The sequence below is a fragment of the Antechinus flavipes genome, chromosome 1 (genome assembly GCF_016432865.1).
Source record: "Antechinus flavipes isolate AdamAnt ecotype Samford, QLD, Australia chromosome 1, AdamAnt_v2, whole genome shotgun sequence".
In the NCBI taxonomy this organism is placed as follows: Eukaryota; Metazoa; Chordata; class Mammalia; order Dasyuromorphia; family Dasyuridae; genus Antechinus; species Antechinus flavipes.
In genome coordinates this window covers 494,807,573-494,827,028 of record NC_067398.1, presented here as the reverse complement: position 1 = coordinate 494,827,028, position 19,456 = coordinate 494,807,573, and the positions used below count along the sequence as shown (strand labels likewise).

The 19,456-nt window shown below is 35.9% G+C and overlaps 1 protein-coding gene across 2 annotated transcripts in view; it reads right to left on the bottom strand.

The window, feature by feature from the left end:
- Positions 1–19,456, bottom strand: part of ANKRD29 (ankyrin repeat domain 29) — a 60,791-nt gene that overhangs the window by 4,054 nt on the left and 37,281 nt on the right. For both annotated transcript variants that reach the window (XM_051970338.1, XM_051970339.1), the window contains exons 6-9: positions 13,754–13,852; positions 8,626–8,724; positions 4,274–4,369; positions 2,026–2,124 (exon numbers count right to left, since the gene is read on the bottom strand). In XM_051970338.1, coding sequence (XP_051826298.1) covers positions 2,026–2,124; positions 4,274–4,369; positions 8,626–8,724; positions 13,754–13,852 — 393 coding nt within the window. The remainder of the gene's footprint in view (positions 1–2,025; positions 2,125–4,273; positions 4,370–8,625; positions 8,725–13,753; positions 13,853–19,456) is intronic.

Below are 19,456 nucleotides of genomic sequence, written 5' to 3'. Positions count from 1 at the left end.
CATATATGTATGTACATGATTCATGTGTGTATTTGTATCTATACAGAGCTATAAAATGTATGCCAAATAATTTGTTATACATGTATACATGCAAATATATGCATGTGTTTATATATTATACACATTTTTAGAATTTTTCTTTTATTATTCAGGACTCAACCATTCATCTTGCAAATTTTGGTTAATTAAAAGTCTGTATTCTATTAATATTAACTTCATCAGACCAAAAGCTGTCCCAAGGAATATGAAAATTTACTTAAATCTCTAAACATTCCTTAGATAAGAAGCCTGAGGAAGAATGTCAACTGTTCCTGACTCCTGATATGTAAACACTCCTTCATCTGTCTGTGAATTCTCTAAATGCTGTTTAATCTCTCTATATTTTAGTTTATGTATAGTGTTTGTTTGATAAAATTTGTTTTGTCCTCAGGGGTTTCTTTTGGTTGTTTGTTTCCTTTTATGAAATTTAAAGGAAGTATGGGATTTTGGATCTATCTCCTTTTTAACTTTTATGGCCTAAGAGAAATGTACAAGATTACGATGTGCAAAAGGATGATTTCTTCGTTATTCTGACATAATTTTGCATATAAGAAGTCTTATCAGAACTCTCATGGTCAGGTTTTCTCTGAGGTCTGAAACTAAGCTTTTGCGTAATAACAATACCATTAGAATTTCTATGTTGTGATAAACATATACTTGGCAACAGTTACCCCCCAACATGAACTCAGAGAGAAGACATTTGTCCCAAAACTACAAATTTTTGTATTTGTACAACTACAAATTGTTCCATACTACAAAAAGCTCCATAATGTATCTTTAACTTGTTCATTAAATTAGGTAACTAAATAGAGGCTAGTTAATGACAATCAACATGGGGGGAAAAGATTAAATTTTTGTCCTATTGGAGAAGAGTGTAGAGGAGCTTGAGTTCCTCTAAATAGCTATAACTATCTGTACTTTCTGTTTCCTCAGGAAATACAGGATGTTGTGCCACAGTTCTCTTTCAATGTCCTAACTCAGTTTCCCTAATTGTCCTATTCAGTTACTCTGCCTCAGATTATAACCTTTCCCTCTTATTGTTTGATAGGATAAAGGTTTTATATCTTAGACCTTAGGTTATACTCCTTCCCTCTTAGTGTTTGACAGGATAAAGGTTTATACATTTTAGACATCATTAGAATATCAAGAGCCTCTCCAGTACCTCCCTCCATTATGTCATCCTAGGTTCCTCCCCCCATTAGGTCATTGTTCTTGTTACCCTGTAAAAGAATCTTGTATCTGACATTTGTGGCTGGATTCTTTGTGACAATAGTCTCATTCAGCCTTGGGACCAAGCCATGGATCCATTTGGTCCCAGCAAATCTCTTCCATTTAATAAATTATTAAGTACTTTCTAATCTCTATCTTGCTCAGTTTCTCTGGCATTATAAGGAGAGCTAGGATCCATTTCTCCACTTAAATGTCATTTCACTATTCTCCCTTGGTTCTTCCCCTACCTCTTTATGCTTCAAAAATTAAACTAAACCAAAACAAACAAACAACAACAACAACAAAAAACCCAGACAATAAGTTCTTTGAATTTTTTTTTTTTAACCAGTTCCTCTTCCTAATCACTACTTCTCATTTGCTCATCTCCTCTGCTGGATTTTCATAAATTTATCACAACAGATCCCACAAAGATCTGTCCTGGATTTTTTTCTCTTTTCTTCTATGAGACAGCTAAATGAGGCAGTGGATAAAATGTTGGGTATGGAGTCAGGAAGACCTGAGTTCACATGTATCTCAGACACTTATTAACTGTCTAACTTTGGGCAAGTCATTTAATCTATCTATAGAATACCTTGTTGAAATTAGGAAGATTTATCTTTAAGAATTCAAATCCAATTTGAGATGAATCTTCCAGATTACCCCAAGGGCTCAGAAGCCAATGCAAGATGAAAATTAAATGTTGGTGGATGGTTTCTATCCAACATGAGCTTCTGCTCAACCACTTCAAGGAATTAAAGACACAGTAAAATCGTTTACCTTATTTCTCAGGGCAGGGTCTGCTCCTGCTTCCAGGAGCAAAGCGACTGCTCTGATATTACCGCTGAGCACTGCAGCATGGAGAGCTGTTGTTCCATTCTAGGAGAAAAATTTGTGATATTAGTAGCAACCATGGAAGGGAGAAAATCAGATAGTTTAAGCATTGATTATAAACACAGAACTTAAAGAATAAGATTACCTTATTTTCCCTAGATTTCTTCTTCTCAAAGCCTTCCTAATGCCTAAAATCAACTTCCTTGCCTTATTCATAGGAACTGTTCAATAAATGATTATAGAGGGACAGCAAAGGCAGAGATAGAAAAACTATGAGAAGTAGACACAAGAACTAAAAAAGCCCAGGCATCTGGGGACATTTGGGTTAGTGGGAAATAGCCCTTCATACCTTAGTTGCCCCTGAGGAAAATATAATATAATTTCTTAAATGGTATTTATAATTTTTAATATCAAGCCATCAAGATTTCATTGTATTTAATATGCTTTAAGAAAACAAGGGAAGTGTATGATAATTTTAGAAAAATTTCCAGATGAAATGTTTTTGTCTTACAGCAACAACAAGATTATACGATGATCAATTCTGATGAATGTGACTTTCCCACAATGAGATGATTGATACCAGTTCCAAAGATCTTGTGCTGAAGAGAGCCATCTACACCCAGAGAGAGGATTGTGGGAACTGAGTGGGGCTCACAATTTTTTTTTTTTGTTGTTGTTGTTGTTGTTTGCTTGCATTTTGTTTGTTCTCATTTTTTTTTCTGGTTTGATTTGATTTTTCTTATGCGGCAAGATAATTGTACATATGTATGCATATATTGGATTTAAGATATGACTTACTTGCCATCTAGGGGAGGAAGTGGGGGAAGGGGGGAAAATCAGAACACAAAATTTTGCAAGGACTAATGTTGAAGAATTGTCCATGCATGTCTTTTGAAAAACAAACAAACAAACAAAAAAAAAAGTTGAAAAAAAGGAAAAAAGTGAAAAGAAAAAAAAAGAAATGTTTTAGTCTTTAATGAAATCCTTAACATCCAGCATGGCTCATTCAGAGGGACAAAATTTAAATAATAGCAACAATAATAGTAGCGTGTTATTGAGTCATTTCAATTGTGTCTGACTCTTCATAACTCTTTTGGAGTTTTCTTGGCAAAGGGTACTAGAGTGGTTTGCTATTTCCTTCTTCAGTTCATTTTACAGATGAGAAAATTGAGGCAAATGGGGATTAAGTGACTTGCTCAGGGTCACACAACTAGTAAGTGCTTGAGGCTGAATTTGAACTCACAAAAATGAATCTTCCTGATTCCAAGCTCTATCCAGGGTGCCACCTGGCTACCATATTATAATAGCCACCAGCATTTATAAAGATTTGAAAAACACTTTCTAAATATTATCTTATTTGATCCTCAAAAAAACCCTTGAGGATGGTACCCCATTTTGCACTTGAGGAAACTGAGACTGAGAGAGGTTAAGTGACTTGTCCAGGATCACACAGCTAGTAAATGTCTGAGGTGGGATTTGAACTAGTCTTCTTGACTCTTTATCCACTGCCCCATCTAGCTGTTTTACTGTTTTGTATACCAATTTTGACTTCGGAGGACAACCAAAGATAATGGCCTTTTTTTTTACTTCAGATGATGAAAAAGGATGGAGGAGAAAATGTTTATAAGAATATAGATCTACCTTTCTGGAGAAGATTCATAAGCAAATGGGATTATCAGCAACATGACTAGCAACTTCTTAATGAAACCATTTAATTTCTAAATAATTTGAGTTTTTTCTTTTGGCGGATTTGGGTGGTTGCTTTGTCGTTATCTGGAAAACATGGGTATTAGAACTCCCTGGTCAACTTCTTCCCTTTCCCCTTTTCTCTCCTCTTCTTGATGGTTTTTTATTTTTTTCCCCCAAATATATGTAAGTATAGTTTTTAACATTCACCTTTGCAAACTCTTGTGTTCCAAATTTTTCTTCCTTTCCTTTCCCCTTTCCCTCCCCAAGAGAACAAACAATCTGATATAAGTTAACATGTGCAATTATTCTAAATATACTTTTTCTTCTTTATGATTCTGCTATCTTTATATTTGCCCAAGTCCTGAAAGATATTTGTGTATGCTAGGGAGGTAAAAAAAAATTCTACCAAAATATAGTTATACCCAAAGCTTCCAAAACTAAAATTTCTTCCATTTTAATCTCCTTTCATTGCAGAAGACTTAACTTCCTTTTTTTCAGATCTTACCTTTAGAAGGCCAAGAGTGGGAGAGAACTTCAGGAGTTCCTCGATGACATCGTTGTACCCTTTATTGGCAGCTTTCAATAATGCTGTGGTACCATCCTTAAGGGAGGGAAAGAAGCAGACAGAGGTTGATTATGAGAGGAGTGAATTAATTCATAGCTGGATGATTGGAGAATACAGAATATGCAAGGATATGTTAGCTATAAGGGAATGATTTTTGGTATGCAAGTTGTGTAGACTTAAAATGTTGACGCAAGACAGTTTTCCAATAATAGCCATGATTAAGCACATTAAATGCTGACAAAACTATAGGAGAACCAAATAGATTCCTACATCATACTCTTTGAAGGAAGGACCATGCCTTTGGAAAATTTCCAATTAGTCACTTAGCAATGTTGAATGAACCTGTTGAATTTAGCACTAACTCTGAAACACACTTGAGTTTATGGTATTCTTTTTCATTACATACTTGGCTAAATTTTCTTTCTTTTTAAAAAATAACATTTTATTTTTCCAATACATGCAAAGATAGTTTTCAACATTCATTTTTGCAAAATTTTATGTGACAAAATTTTCTCCCTCTCTCCTTTACCTCTCCTCTTCCCTAAGATGACAAGCAATTTGATATAGACTAAATATGTGCAATTACTTTACTCAAAAAGGTAGCAAGGGAAAGTCTTTACAAGTCCACTGTGACAGTGGGAAATAGATGTGATGACCTGAGACAGAGGATAACCTTTCCCCCTTACTTTGTGGACCAGAATACCTTGAGGGGTGATTCCCCACTCCTATAGTCTGGGAAACACCAAGGTGGGCTGGAGACAATTGAGATTTCTGATATCCACTATAGCAGCTGATTGCCAATCTGTAGAAAGTTTTAAAGGTGGAACTATTAGGTTTCTTTTCTCTGTATTACAGTTTTGTATATATTTGTTTGCACGTATCTCTCCAGGAAATTCCAGAGAAAGAAAATGGCTGTCTTTTCACTCTTTTTGTATCTTCAGTTCTTAGCACAATGTCTGGCACATAGTAGGTGCTTAACAAATATTGATTGATTGATGTAGAGAAATAATCTTTTCAGATCACTGAAATTGAGAAATAAATTAGAATCTCAATGTAGATGATACTGACCACAAGTCAAGTTATTATGGATTATGATATGGTTAAATCACATCCTTAGAAAAGAGCTGTAAAAAAGCAGAAAAATGAATTTTTACTTATAGCAAAAGTAAGCTTTGCGTGCCATCTAGTGGCCTGATCTGAAAGAACAATTACTAGATGATAGTGAAGACTTTGGAAAGTTTGACCCCAAATCACCACCTGAGGCCCACCTAGGTATGAGAAAGCTACCTCTAATTTTTCTGTTAGAGCCTTTGATAGGGGAAAGTCAGTCTGTAATAAACATTTATTAAGCACCTACTATGTGCATACTATGCTAAACACTGGGGATATAAGGAAAGGTAAAGAACATTCCCTGCTCTGGAGTGAAACACAGATAAAGAATTTCAAAAGGAACAGCTAGGCCAGAGATAGCACTGAGTTAGACATTGCAGGAAAACAGAAATTAAGAGGAGGGAGTGCATTCCAGGTATGGGGGATCATCTATGTAAAGGCAGGCAGCTCAGAGATGGAATGGCACGTTCAGGGACATCTGTCACCCAGATTGGCTGGAATGTGGTACACATAAAAAGGAATAAATGCTATAGTATATATGTATGTATGTATGTGTGTATGTACGTATGTATAGAGACTAGTGCCAGAATATGGAAAGCTCTAAATACCCAACTGAGAACTTTGTATTTTATCATAAAGACAAGTAGTAGCCACTGGAGATTTTTGATTATGCTTGTACTTTTTAGAAAGATTATTGTGTTAATAAATGGTCAAAAGATATGAATAGACAATTTTCATATGAAGAAATTAAAACTATTTCTAAACATATGAAAAAATGCTTGATATCACTATTTTTTCAGAGAAATGGAAATGAAGACAATTCGGAGGTACCACTTCACATCTCTCAGATTGGCTAAGATGACAGGAAAAGATAATGATAAATGTTGAAGGGGAATGTGGGAAATTGGGACACTAATGCATTGTTGGTGGAACTGTGAATGGATCCAACCATTCTGGAGAGCAAATTGGAACTATGCTCAAAAAGTTATCAAACTGTGCATACCCTTTGATCCAGCAGTGTTTCTACTGGGCTTATATCCCAAAGAAATACTAAAGAAGAGAAAGGGACCTGTATGTGCCAAAATGTTTGTGGCAGCCCTGTTTGTAGTGTCAAGGAACTGGAAACTGAGTGGATGCCCATCAGTGGGAATGGCTGAATAAATCATGGTATATGAATATTATGGAATATTATTGTTTTGTAAGAAATGACCAGCAGGATGAATACAGAGAGGCCTGGAGAGACTTACATGAACTGATGCTGAGTGAAATGAGCAGGACCAGGAGATCATTATATACTTCAACAACAATACTATACAATGATCAATTCTGATGGATGTGGCTCTTTTTAACAATGAGATGATTCAAGCCAGTTCCAATGATCTTGTGACAGAAAGAGCCATCTGCACCCAGAGAGAGAACTGTTGGGTCTGAGTGTGGATCACAACATAGTATTTTTACTTTATTGCTGTTGTTTGCTTGTATTTGTTTTCTTTCTCATTTTTTCCCCTTTTGATCTGATTTTTCTTGTGCAGCATGATAAATGTGGAAATATGTCTATAAGAATTGAGCAAGCTTGGATAATAATATCAATAATAATAATAGTAATATTGGATTACTTGCCATCTAGGGGAGGAGAGGGAGAAGAAAATTTGGAGCATAAGGTTTTGCAAGGGTGAATATTGAAAATTGTGCATTTGTGTTGAAAATAAAAAGCTTTAAAAAAGAAAAGAAGGATTATTGTGAAATTGGAAAGGGGATGGTCTAGAAACAAGGAGACCAAAGGAGATTGCTTTAATATAGATAGGCAGTGAGGGACTGAATTAGGATGGCAGATATAACAGTGGAAAAAAGGAATGAATGTGAAAAATGTTATGGATATTATGATAACTTATCAGATATGGTGGGATGAAGGAGAGGAAGAAATCTTATTTTCTGCCAATAGTTTACCCTTGGTGGCTGGTGGTCCTCCCAACAGAAATAGAACGTTTAGGAGATTATGGGTTTAAGGGGAAATATAATGAATTCTGCTTTGGATATATTGAGTTTGAGATGCCAATGGATATTGAGATGGAAATGCCCAGCAGGCAGTTGGTGATGTGGGACTGAAGTCAGGAGATTAGGATTGGATGTATAAATTTTGTAATCATCTCAGTGCAGCAAGCATGTACCATTCATTCTGGGTTCCTGCAACTAGCTCTTATAGATAAGATTTTATGATTTAAATTTCTCCTTAAAATGTGTTCATAATGTTACTTTGAGGGAGAAGATGACAATAAAACTTCTATTTATGTCATTAATGGTCTTTTTCCATCCTAATCTCCTGAGGTATAGAAACCTTCAGCAAAAGAGAAGGATGGGTTCCTCTGAGACTGAGACTTATGTCTTGCTAGCTATTTCCTCTTCATCCAGCTCTTTAGGGCCCAGAATAGCCCCATAAAAACAGGCTTTGAATGATTGTACTAAAAAAGAACCACTGTCAAGGACTTCTTCCAGTGTCTCTTGGGTAGCTGCTGAATCCTGCATAGCTAAGCAATAAATTTACCCTATTACTAGTGCCTATGAGTATTTTGGGTTTTCCTAATGGAGAACTCTCACACTCATTAGTGCTGACACAGCTAGCCTGAATGTTAAAGACAAAATGTAAGACAGATATGCTTGTTGGCGTGAATCTGCTTAAGGCTGAATTTTGCTTTATGGACCCACATGTTTTCTTTTCTATTATCTATTCAATGCACTACATAAAGGCATAAACCAAGGATTATTTATGTCATTGTATTCCTTAAAAATTATATCAAGTACATAAACAGCTTATATCTAGTAGCACCCAGATGTTACAAAGGACACAGCAATAAATAAATTGCCTTATTCATTTGCCAAGAAATTATCAACTTGTGATATTAAAGAAGAGAGGTGAGTTTTAGGAATCTGAGGTAAGATTTAAATGTTAAATGAGTTATTGTTACACAAGAAATCAGGAAAAATATTTTAAAGGATGGTTTTCCAATATTCTGAGGTTTATTTCACTATTCAAAACAAAACAAAATATGTCTTTTTATGCTGTGGTATGTACACTGAATTTTTTTTGTTTTTATATATTTAAGTTCAAAATGCATTAAAAAAATGATTTAGCCTATATTTACAGACAGAATTATTTGTATCTTGAGATAAGAAACATTACTTACATTCCTGGTAGCATCCCGATCTGCTCCTCGAAGCAACATCACTCTTACTACCTCACTGTGTCCCATCTGAGATGCTATCCACAATGGAGCTGTCCCATCCTTTAGGGGAAAAAAGTGTATAAGTTTGTAGCAATACATTACATACTCTGGCTCTTGGCTTCAAGGGACAGCAGAGTCATTTAAACTTCTGAGGATAGAAGGCACCAGCGAGATACTCCATAGTTTAATCCATAAACCACCAAGGAAATTCAAATCTCAAATAGTCGAATCAAGAGGTATCTTGACCCGAACCATGATGACTCTTGGACTTTCTCTACCACATTCCCTCCTCTTCTAACTTCCTTACCCTCCCACTTCCTTCAATGTCCTTTTATTTGTTGTCTTCTCCTTTTAGAATATGAACTCCTTTTGCAAAGGTCAGTGTTGAAAAATTATCCTTGCATATGGTTTTTTTTTTGCATAATGAGTTTTTTTGTATAAGAATTTTTATTTTTTATTTTTTTATTATAGCTTTATTTACAAGTATGTGCATGGGTAATTTTACAGCATTGACAATTGCAAAACCTTTTTTTTCCAACTTTTCCCCTCCTTCCCCCCATGCCCTCCTCCAGATAGCAGGTTGACCAATACACTTGCATATATTTTGAAAATAAAAAGCTACAATAAAAAATAGAATGTGAACTCTTTTAGGGCAAGAGACTTTATTTCTGTTCGTATTTGTATTTCCTGAGCTTAGCATAGCACTTGGCATATAATAATTGCTTAACAGATGTTTGTTGTCTCGACTTGACTTTACTATAGATCTGCTTAGGTCATGGGATTATAAGTCTACAGCAAAGGGATCTCAGAGGTCATGTCAGTCTTCTCACTGTTCAGATAAGAAAATTGAAGCTAATTTTTCTCAGGTCTAATCCTAGAGCCAGGGTTCTTTCCATTTGACCATGTGATTTACTTAATCTGTGTCTATGGAAACTCTACCATAGTCTGAGTTTTCATAGAATAGAGAAATGCATCCTACTTTCTCACTCTCCCAATTCTAGAATATGAGGAGGGGGTGGGGGTCTCCTTTGTCATAGATAAACCAGGTTTGTCATTTGTGTAATGGAATGTGCCTCTTATTATGTCTTAAAAGTCTCTCTCTCCAGCAGAGGGTGCCAGGGGCTGGTTTTTGTGATAGACATGGCTTGGTAAAACATTTTCATTTAACTCAGAGAGAGTTACTTAGATAATATGGATATTTGCCCTGTTACTATTTTAGGGGGACAAAGCAAACTCTGGCTGAGGCAAAGTTTTTCACAGTCCTAAAAAGTCCTCACTCTTCTCTCTTGTCTTTTTGTCTCTGTCTCATTCTCTCTATCTCTGTCTGTCTCTGTCCATCTGTCTCTCTGTCTCTGTCTGTCTGTCTGTCTGTCTCTCTCTCTCTCTCGGTCTCTCCTCTGTTTCTCTGAGTCTTTCCTTTTCTCTCTGTCTCTCTGTCTCTTTGAGTTTTCCTTTCTCTCCTTGTCTCTCCTTCTCTATCTATTTCTCTCCCTCTTCTCTCTCTCTCTCTCTCTCTCTCTCTCTCTCTCTCTCTCTCTTTCTCTCTATCTGTCTCTCCCCCCTCTCTTTCTTTCTGTCTCTTTGTGTCTTTCCTTCTTTCCTTGTCTCTCTTTCTCTGTCTGTTTCCCTCCATCTTCTCTTTGTCTCTCCTCTATTTCTCTTCTTTCTCATTCATATCAGTTGTTGTTCAGTCATTTCAGTTGTGACCAACTCTGTGAATCCATTTGGGGTTTTCTTAACAAAGATTCTAGAGTGATTTTGTCAGTTCCATCTCCAGCTCATCTTACAGATGAGGAAACTAAGACAAACAGGATGATTTGCCCAGAGTCACCCAGTGAGTATCTGGATTTAAATTCAGGAAGATGAGACTTCCTGACCTCAGGCCTGGAACTCTATCCCCTCCACCACCTAGCTGCTCTTTTAACCATTTGCAAATGTTGTTTTTTAAGGGCTATTGCTGCATATTGCCGATTGCCATTTTTCAGATATCTTACCCGACGATCTTCAGTGCCTGATATAGATTGTAAGATCTGCTGTCTCCTTTTCTTTAAACGTGTTGTTCTCTTTGCCTCCAATATCAATACTACTGTACCCACAATATTCTATCCATTTTCAGGACCCAGATCAAAGGCCATCTATTCCCCAAAGTCTTTCCTCATCCTCCCAGTCATAAATGACTTTATGTTTATGGCTTCTAAATTCCCTTCTTAGGGAATTCCCTCCAAGCTTAGGCCCATTAGTTCATCTTTTTGAGAACATTCTGAATTCTAAATCTGTTGACCAATAAATTGACTATCTTTTTGAACTTTGTGACAACAGCAAATAAATATGATATTAGTCTCCTGATATAAGTCATTGATTAACAAATATTGACCAGAGGAAGGCCAATGATGAAGACTTTAAATGGGACACTAGGCATATTTTTCACAGTGACCTATTATTCAATATTGGATAGGATTGTCCAACTAGTTCTGAGTCCAAATAATTATACAATTATCCTATCTAACTTCATCTTATCTCTGACCATAGCATGAGAAACTGACAAATAGCTTTTTGAAATCTAGATGCAACATTTTCTTCCTCTACCAGTCCAGGAACACTGTCAAAAAGGCAAATTATGTTAATCTGCATGATCTAGTAAATCTCTTCTGTAAACTACCACTTTCCATTCTAGGTGTTCAAATGCTATTTATTTCACAAGAACACAGGGATTTAGAGCCAGAAGAGACCTTAAAATCATCATAACCAGTGGTGTCAAAATCAGATAGAGATTCCTCAGGTTTGCCTATTGACTTAGAAAAACACATTAATATGATGTATACTGTATTTGTGTTTTTATTTGTTTTGTCAAACATTTCCTAATTACATTTCAACCTAGTTCAGGCTTCACTTAGAAGTATTATGGGAAGCTTGCAGCCACAGGTTGGGTACTTGGTATTTCTTTGTCAAATAAATGATAACTACATTCTGGTTCATCCTCCCTCATTGTTCAGATGAAGAAACTGAGATCTAACACAATTAAACGAGTTGCTTGAGGTCAAGGATAGTAGCAGAGCTGGAATTTAAATCTGGAGTATCCTCTGACTCAAAATCCATTGATCTTTTCTCTTTTACATTCCCAACTCCTCCTCTTCTTCCTCCTCTTCCTCTTCCTCCTGCTCTTCTTCCTCCTCTTTTTTCTTCTTCTTTCCTTCCTTCCTTCCTTCCTTCCTTCCTTCCTTCCTTCCTTCCTTCCTTCCTTCCTTCCTTCCTTCCTTCCTTCCTTCTTTCCTTCCTTCCTTCCTTCCTTCTTCTTCCTTCTCCTTCTCTCTCTTTCTTTCTTTCCTTGTGTCCTCCTCCTCCTTCTTTTTCTTGTTCTTCTTCTCCTCTCTCTCTTTCTCTCTCTCTCTCTCCCTCCTTTCTATCTTCCCTTTCCCCCTTTTCCTCTTTTCCTTCTCTCTTTCTCTTTATCTCTGTCTCTCTTCTCCTTCCTTCCTTCCTCCTCTGTCTTTCTCCTCACCTCTCCCTCCTTTCTTTTCTCTCCCTCATCTCTTTCTTCTTCCTTTCTCCCTTCTCTCTGCCTCTCTCTGTTTTTTCCTTCATATTTCCTTTCTTCTCCCTCTGTCCCTCTCTATTCCTGAATCTCTGTCTCTGTCTCTCTTCGTCTTTTCTCTCCTCCTCCTCCTTTCCTATCTGTCTCTTTTTTCTCTCCAATCCTCCCTCTCTTTCCTTTCTCTTTTCTTCTCTCCTTTGTCTCTATCTTTATCCCTCTTTCCCCCTTTTTCTGCCTCTTTCTCTCTCTGTCTCTCTCCATCTCTCCTGTTTCTGTCTTTGTCTCTTTCTCTCCTTTAAGAGAATTAGATCTCTTTTTTTTAAAATAACTTTTTATTGATAAAACCCATGCCAGGGTAATTTTTTACAACATTATCCCTTGCACTCACTTCTGTTCCGATTTTTCCCCTCCCTCCCTCTCCCCCTCCCCCAGATGGCAAGCAGTCCTTTACATGTTGAATAGGTTACAGTATATCCTAGATACAATATATGTGTGCAGAACTGAACAGTTTTCTTGTTGCACAGGGAAATTGAATTCAGAAGGTATAAATAACCCGGGAAGAAAAACAAAAATGCAAGCAGTTTATAGAGAATTAGATCTCATAACTTTTCCTTTTATGCCATTGTAATTAGTGTGTATTATGTCCTTATGGCTTTGTTTCTTTGAATCTCCATTAAGTTCCTTATTATTGCTCATAATTGTTCATCTTAATCACATTATGTCCTATACTTTATTTAACCATACTTCTATTCATAAATCTTTAGGCTGTTTTCAGTTTTTAGGGTGGTTGGTTTTTTGTTTTTTGTTTTTGTCTTTGTCTTTTGCAACTTTAAACACTGCTACAAAAATCTTTGAAGAATTCATCTTTTTGATAAAATTTGAGATTATTCCTAATGATGGAAATCATAGGAGTCAATAGACATAATTATTTTTAATTACTTCTATGTAATATTTCAATGTTCAATTTTGCTTTTTCAAAAAAATTCTATTTTACAATTCTACCAGAAAAGAATGAATATGAATCTCTTAGACTACAACTTTCCATTATTTTTGCCAATTCAATGAGTGTGAGCTGCTGCGTCAATTCCTTCTTAATCATATTTGTTCCCCCTTTTCATGTGCAAAGATCCCTGGTACAGAAAGCCAAATGAGCTTTAAGACCTTAAAACAAGCTCTAGAGTCTTTTAGCTGAAGGGTTGGGCTGGGTGAAGGCCACCTGAATCAGCCTGTTTATTCAGGTCTATGGGCTAACATTACCTCAGAGCAGCCTCTGTTTATTTGAACAGGAGGTGACAGAGTGTGCACTCCACCTTCAGACACCAAATACCTGAGCTATTTTAAAATATTGAATTGTAAAGTTAGCTGGATTTCAGAGGGCGCACGGTCAACACAAAGCAAACAGGACTGGCAAAGACAGAATCAATCATTAACTTGAACTCTTAAAGACAGAAGGCTGACTAGCTATCTTAGGCATGTAGTCCCCTAGCTCTATTCTGAGCTTCCTTTTAATTCTGCTGAATAAATGTGGCCAATTCAATAATTAGGGAGGAACATTACCTGCCTTGGTTGGTTGACTTTTGCTCCTGAAGATAACAATAATCGAATCACATCCAAGTAACCTCCTTGGGCTGCGAGGAAGAGTGCAGTGGCTCCATCCTGAGAAACACCAAATGGAGAAAAAAAATTCCTTGCCGTTCAAATGTGTTTTAAAAGAAACTTGACTTGGAAAAAAATATGCAAAATTAGCAGAATTTTAAAGGTTTTTTTTTTTTTTCAGATTTAAAATAGGATCTTTGGGAAAAATATATGTAGGGACAATAGGGAGAAACTTTTTTTATTGAAGCTTTTTATTTTCAAAACATATGCAAGGATAATTTTTCAACATTGATTCTTGCAAAACCTTGTGTTCCAATTTTCCTTCCCCTCCCCCCACCCTCTCCCTTAGATGGCAAGTAATATATGTTAAACATGGTAAAATATATGCAAATCCAATATAGGCATACATAATTATACAATTATGCTGCACAAGAAAAATCTGATCAAAAAGGAAGAAAAATGAGAAAGAAAATAAAATGCAAACAAATAACAATAAAAGAAGTGAAAATACTATGTTGTGATCCACACTCAGTTCCCACAGCCCTCTCTCTGGATTCAGATATCTCTCTCCATCACAAGATCATTGAAACTGGCTTGAATCATCTCTTGTTGAGAAAAGCCACATCCATCAGAATTGATCATCATATAATCTTGTTGTTGCCATGTACAATGATTTCCTGGTTCTGCTCATTTTACTTAGCATCAGTGCATGTTAGTCTCTCCAGCCTCTCTGAAGTCATCCTCCTGATCATTTCATATACCAGGAAGAAATTCTTTAATGAATCTCCACACCCATCTCTTCCATTGATATTCTCCTCCTCCTCCTCTTTTTTCTCTTCCTCCTGCTCCTCCTTTTTCTCCTTTTGCTTTTTCTTCATCTCCTCAGTCTTTTAAAATTTATTTTGTTTTCAGGTCTATACTCTCTCCTATCTACCCTTGTTGTTCAGTCATGTCTGACATTTAGGGACCCCATTTGGGGTTTTCTTGGCAGAGATACTGGACTGGTCTGCTATTTCCTTCTGCAGCTCATTTTACAGGTAGGAAACTGAGGCAAACAGGGTTAAAGGATATGCTAAGGTCACACAGCAAGTGTCTTGAGATCACATTCTAACTCAGGGTCTTCCTCACTACAGACTGAACAGCGCTCTATCCACTGTCACTTAGCTGTCCCTATTTCTTAATAATAAAAATTCAAGGGTTGGGGGTGGAGAGTCTTTTCAGTGTTTTGTAGTATGATATGGATAAATATTATCATAAATACATTTTTATGATTTTTAATGAATGGAGCAAGATTTCCTTCTAACTAGATTATTTTTTTCCATTTGTCTTCCTACCCCTGGTGCAAAAGGGTGAAACGTAATCACTTTGAAATAATTGTTCTCCAAGATATTTTTGATGTCCCTCCTGAATGGAGCATGTCCATCCCACAGACAGCAACCACCTATGAACTCAATTAAGCAAAAACAGAACATGTGCTTGTTTCTATTTCCATTTCATTATCATTTGTAATTGGGTGTATATAGCTTTGGGGCATTTTTTAAAATCCCCAAGCAAGGCTGGTGAAATATTGTGTTATAAATTTAATGGACAACATAATTCACTAGATTGCAGGTACTTTATTTTCTTATTCTTCAGTCACATTTGATGGGGGTGTGTTTTGTTATTTTTAGACCACAGTGGAAAACCTTAGCATACCTTGGTGGAAAAGACAGGCCGATCTGGCTAATGATCATGCCTCAGGTTAGGAAAGTAGCCACTAGTGTACACGAATAAATCCCAAGCACACTCCTTTGCAAGTCTCAGCTAGGTGCCTCATGCAGAGAGTATTATTGTGTTTCCAAAGAGTGTCAGCTGAGTTGGGCAACACTCAACATGGAATTTAAAAAATTAATTAAACAGATTGTACAGATTTTTTTTTTTTTAAACAGGTGCTTCTCGTGGGAGCAAAAGCAGCAGATGCTGGTTTGTGCTTTTTCTAGTAGGGCTTCCCATGTCACCAACAGCTGCTAATTCTCTGACAAAGCTCTAAGAACTGCTTTCCACACCCCTTGTTTTATACTATGCATGGGTTTTTCAGTTCACAGAAATTCTAGGGTCTCTGTGACCTTTCTTTCTCTACACTTTAACTATTTTGGATGCTTTTACTAGATTATCTGGCCAAGGGTCATAGGAGGGGTAGGCCATAAAGGGAATGGAAAATATGATAGTCCTGATGTCATTGTTGGGCCTGAGTCATCTCAAATCCTAACTATCTTATGGGCTATTGAGAAGATCCAGTGAGATAAGATGCAGGAAGCACTGTGGGAATGCGAAGTGTGAGCTACAGTGGGAGTTTCACAGAACAGGGACTGGCTCCCAAAGCTCTCTCCTCTAATAATAGGTGATGTCTTTCTCTCACACACACAATCCTCACGTGGCCCCTAGAATGGAGCAGTGGACAGAACACAGGGCTTGGAATCAGGAAGACTCATCTTCCTGGGATAAAATCCAGCTTCAGTCATTTACTGGCTGGGTGACCTTGGTCAAGTCACTTAACCCTGTCTGCTTCAGTTCCTCATAAATGGGCTGGGAAAGGAAATGACAAACCTGTTCAGTACCTTTGCCAAAAAATCTCAAAGGGGTCACAAAGAGTCATAGATGACTGAAATAACTCAATAACAGCAACAACAAAATATATGTGATATATATTTCTCTTTATATATAGAAATGCATCTATGTGTGTGTATATATTATGAGAATCATACAAAATGAACCCACATAAGTCATCAGCATTCTTAAATATCACTAATAAAACCTAACAGTTAGAGTTACAAAGAGAAATTCCATTGAAAGTAACTACTGATTGTATAAAATATTAGGAATCTATCTGCCAAGGGAAAATCAGAAACTTTATGAGCAAAATTACAAAACACTTTCCACACAAATTAAGTCTGATCTAATCAACTGGAAAAATATTAAATGCTCTTTATGCAAATATGATAAAGATGACAATACTACCTAAATTAATTTATTTATTTAGTGCTATGCCAATCAGACTCCCAAAAAACTATTTTAATGACCTAGAAAAAATAACAGCAAAGTTCATATGGAAAAACAAAAGGTCAAGAATTTCAAGGAATTAATGAAAAAAAAATCATATGAAGGTGGCCTAGCTGTACCAGATCTAAAATTATATTATAGAGCAGCAGTTACTAAAACCATCTGGTATTGGCTAAGAAATAGACTAGTTGATCAGTGGAATAGGTTAGGTTCAAAGGACAAAACAGCCAAATAACTTTAATAATCTAGTGTTTGACAAACCCAAAGACCCCAGTTTTGGGGATAAAAACGCATTATTTGACAAAAATTACTGGGAAAATTGGAAATTAGTTTGGCAGAAACTAGGAATTGACCCACACTTAACACCATACACCAAGATAAGGTCAAAATGGGTTCATGACCTAGATATAAAGAATGAGATTATAAATAAATTGGAAGAGCATAGGATAGTTTACCTCTCAGATCTGTGGAAGAGAAAGTAATTTATGACCAAAGAAGAACTAGAGATCGCTATTGACTACAAAATAGAAAATTTTGATTATATCAAATTGAAAAGTTTTTGTTCAAACAAAACAAATGCAGACAAGATTAGAAGGGAAACAATAAACTGGGAAAATATTTTTACAATCAAAGGTTCTGATAAAGGCCTCATTTCCAAAATATATAGAGAATTGACTCTAATTTATAAGAAATCAAGCCATTCTCCAATTGATAAATGGTCAAAGGATATGAACAGACAATTCTCAGATGAAGAAATTAAAACTATTTCTAGCCCTATGAAAATATGCTCCAAATCATTATTAATCAGAGAAATGCAAATTAAGACAACTCTGAGATACCACTACACACCTTTCAGATTGGCTAGAGTGACCGGGAAAGATAATGATGAATGTTGGAGGGGATGTGGGAAAACAGGGACACTGATACATTTTTTGGTGGAGTTGTGAATATATCCAGCCATTCTGGAGAACAATTTGGAACTATGCTCAAAAAGTTATCAAACTGTGCATACCCTTTGCTCCAGCAGTGTTTCTACTGGGCTTATACCCCAAAGAGATACTAAAGAAGGGAAAGGGATCTGTATGTGCCAAAATGTTTGTGGCAGCCCTGTTTGTAATGGCTAGAAACTGGAAACTGAAAGGATGTCCATCAATTGGAGAATGGTTGAGTAAATTGTGGTATATGAACATTATGGAATATTATTATTCTGTAAGGAATGATCAGCAGGATGAATACAGAGAGGACTGGCAAGACTTACATGAACTGATGCTGAGTGAAATGAGCAGAACCAGGAGATCATTATATACCTCAACAATGATACTGTATGAGGATGTATTCTGATGGAAGTGGATCTCTTCGACAAAGAGATCTAACTCAGTTTCAATTGATCAAGGATGGACAGAAGCAGCTACACCCAAAGAAAAAACACTGGGAAATGAATATAAACTGCTTGTATTTTTGCTTTTCTTCCTGAGTTATTTATACCTTTTAAATCCAATTCTCCCTGTGCAACAAGAAAACGTTCAGTTCTGCACACATAGATTGTATCTAGGATATACTGTAACCTATTTAACATGTAAAGGACTGCTTGCCATCTGGGGGAGGGGGTGGAGGGAAAGAGGGGGAAAAATTGGAACAGAAGTGAGTACAAGGGATAATGCTGTAAAAAATTACCCTAGCATGGGTTCTATCAATAGAAAGTTATTAAAAAAATAAAATTAAAAAAGAATATGATGAGAAAATGTATTAAAATGCTCTGAAAAACCTTAAGGATTAAATAAACGAGAATTACTATTATTTTTAATGTGGCACTAATGCCAAAATAATGATTCATAGGCCTTGCCCAAGAGAGGGCAGAAGCAGCACATGTGACCTCTGTCTTATAATGTCTCCCATTAAATAGAGCTGCAGTCATCAAAATCTCCAGGTTCTCATTCATTGCCTTAGTCATTCCATCTGCGTTCATGAAGTGTCCATGAAACTGCAACAGGTATATATGGGGGTAGATGAGGAGGGAATAATATTACAGAATGGATATGTATTGACCTGTCATTTTAATGTATTCTAAAGTACAAGTAGAATGTCATCAAATGAAAAAAAAATTAATGAGCATGTTTTCCATATATAAAAGATCTAAATATAAATATAAGAAGTCTAGTTGCAGTATAACATAATATCCAGGGCATAAATAGCTGAAACCAGGATTTGAAGGTTAGTTTAAATTTCTCCACTCATTCCCCTGGATTAAATCACTTGATTGCATTGTAGATGCAATTTTAACTTTTAAAAAATACTTCATTTAAAAAATATACTTTGATTCTTATTTTAAAATTTAACTTATTATTATTAAATTATAAGAATATATTATTATATTATATTATAATTAGTTATAACATATATATAATTATACACTATATAATATATAATAATAATAATTATTATTAAATATTTTAATTTAAACATTTTAAATTTAATTTTAAAATTATATGGCCCACCTATAAATATTTGTTGAGGCTGGAGAAATATTTTCCTAACTACTATAATTAAATTATTAATTTTCTTTTGTTACACAAAATGGATTCATATTTATAATGTACCCTGTAGGCTGCTACTATGATTAATCAA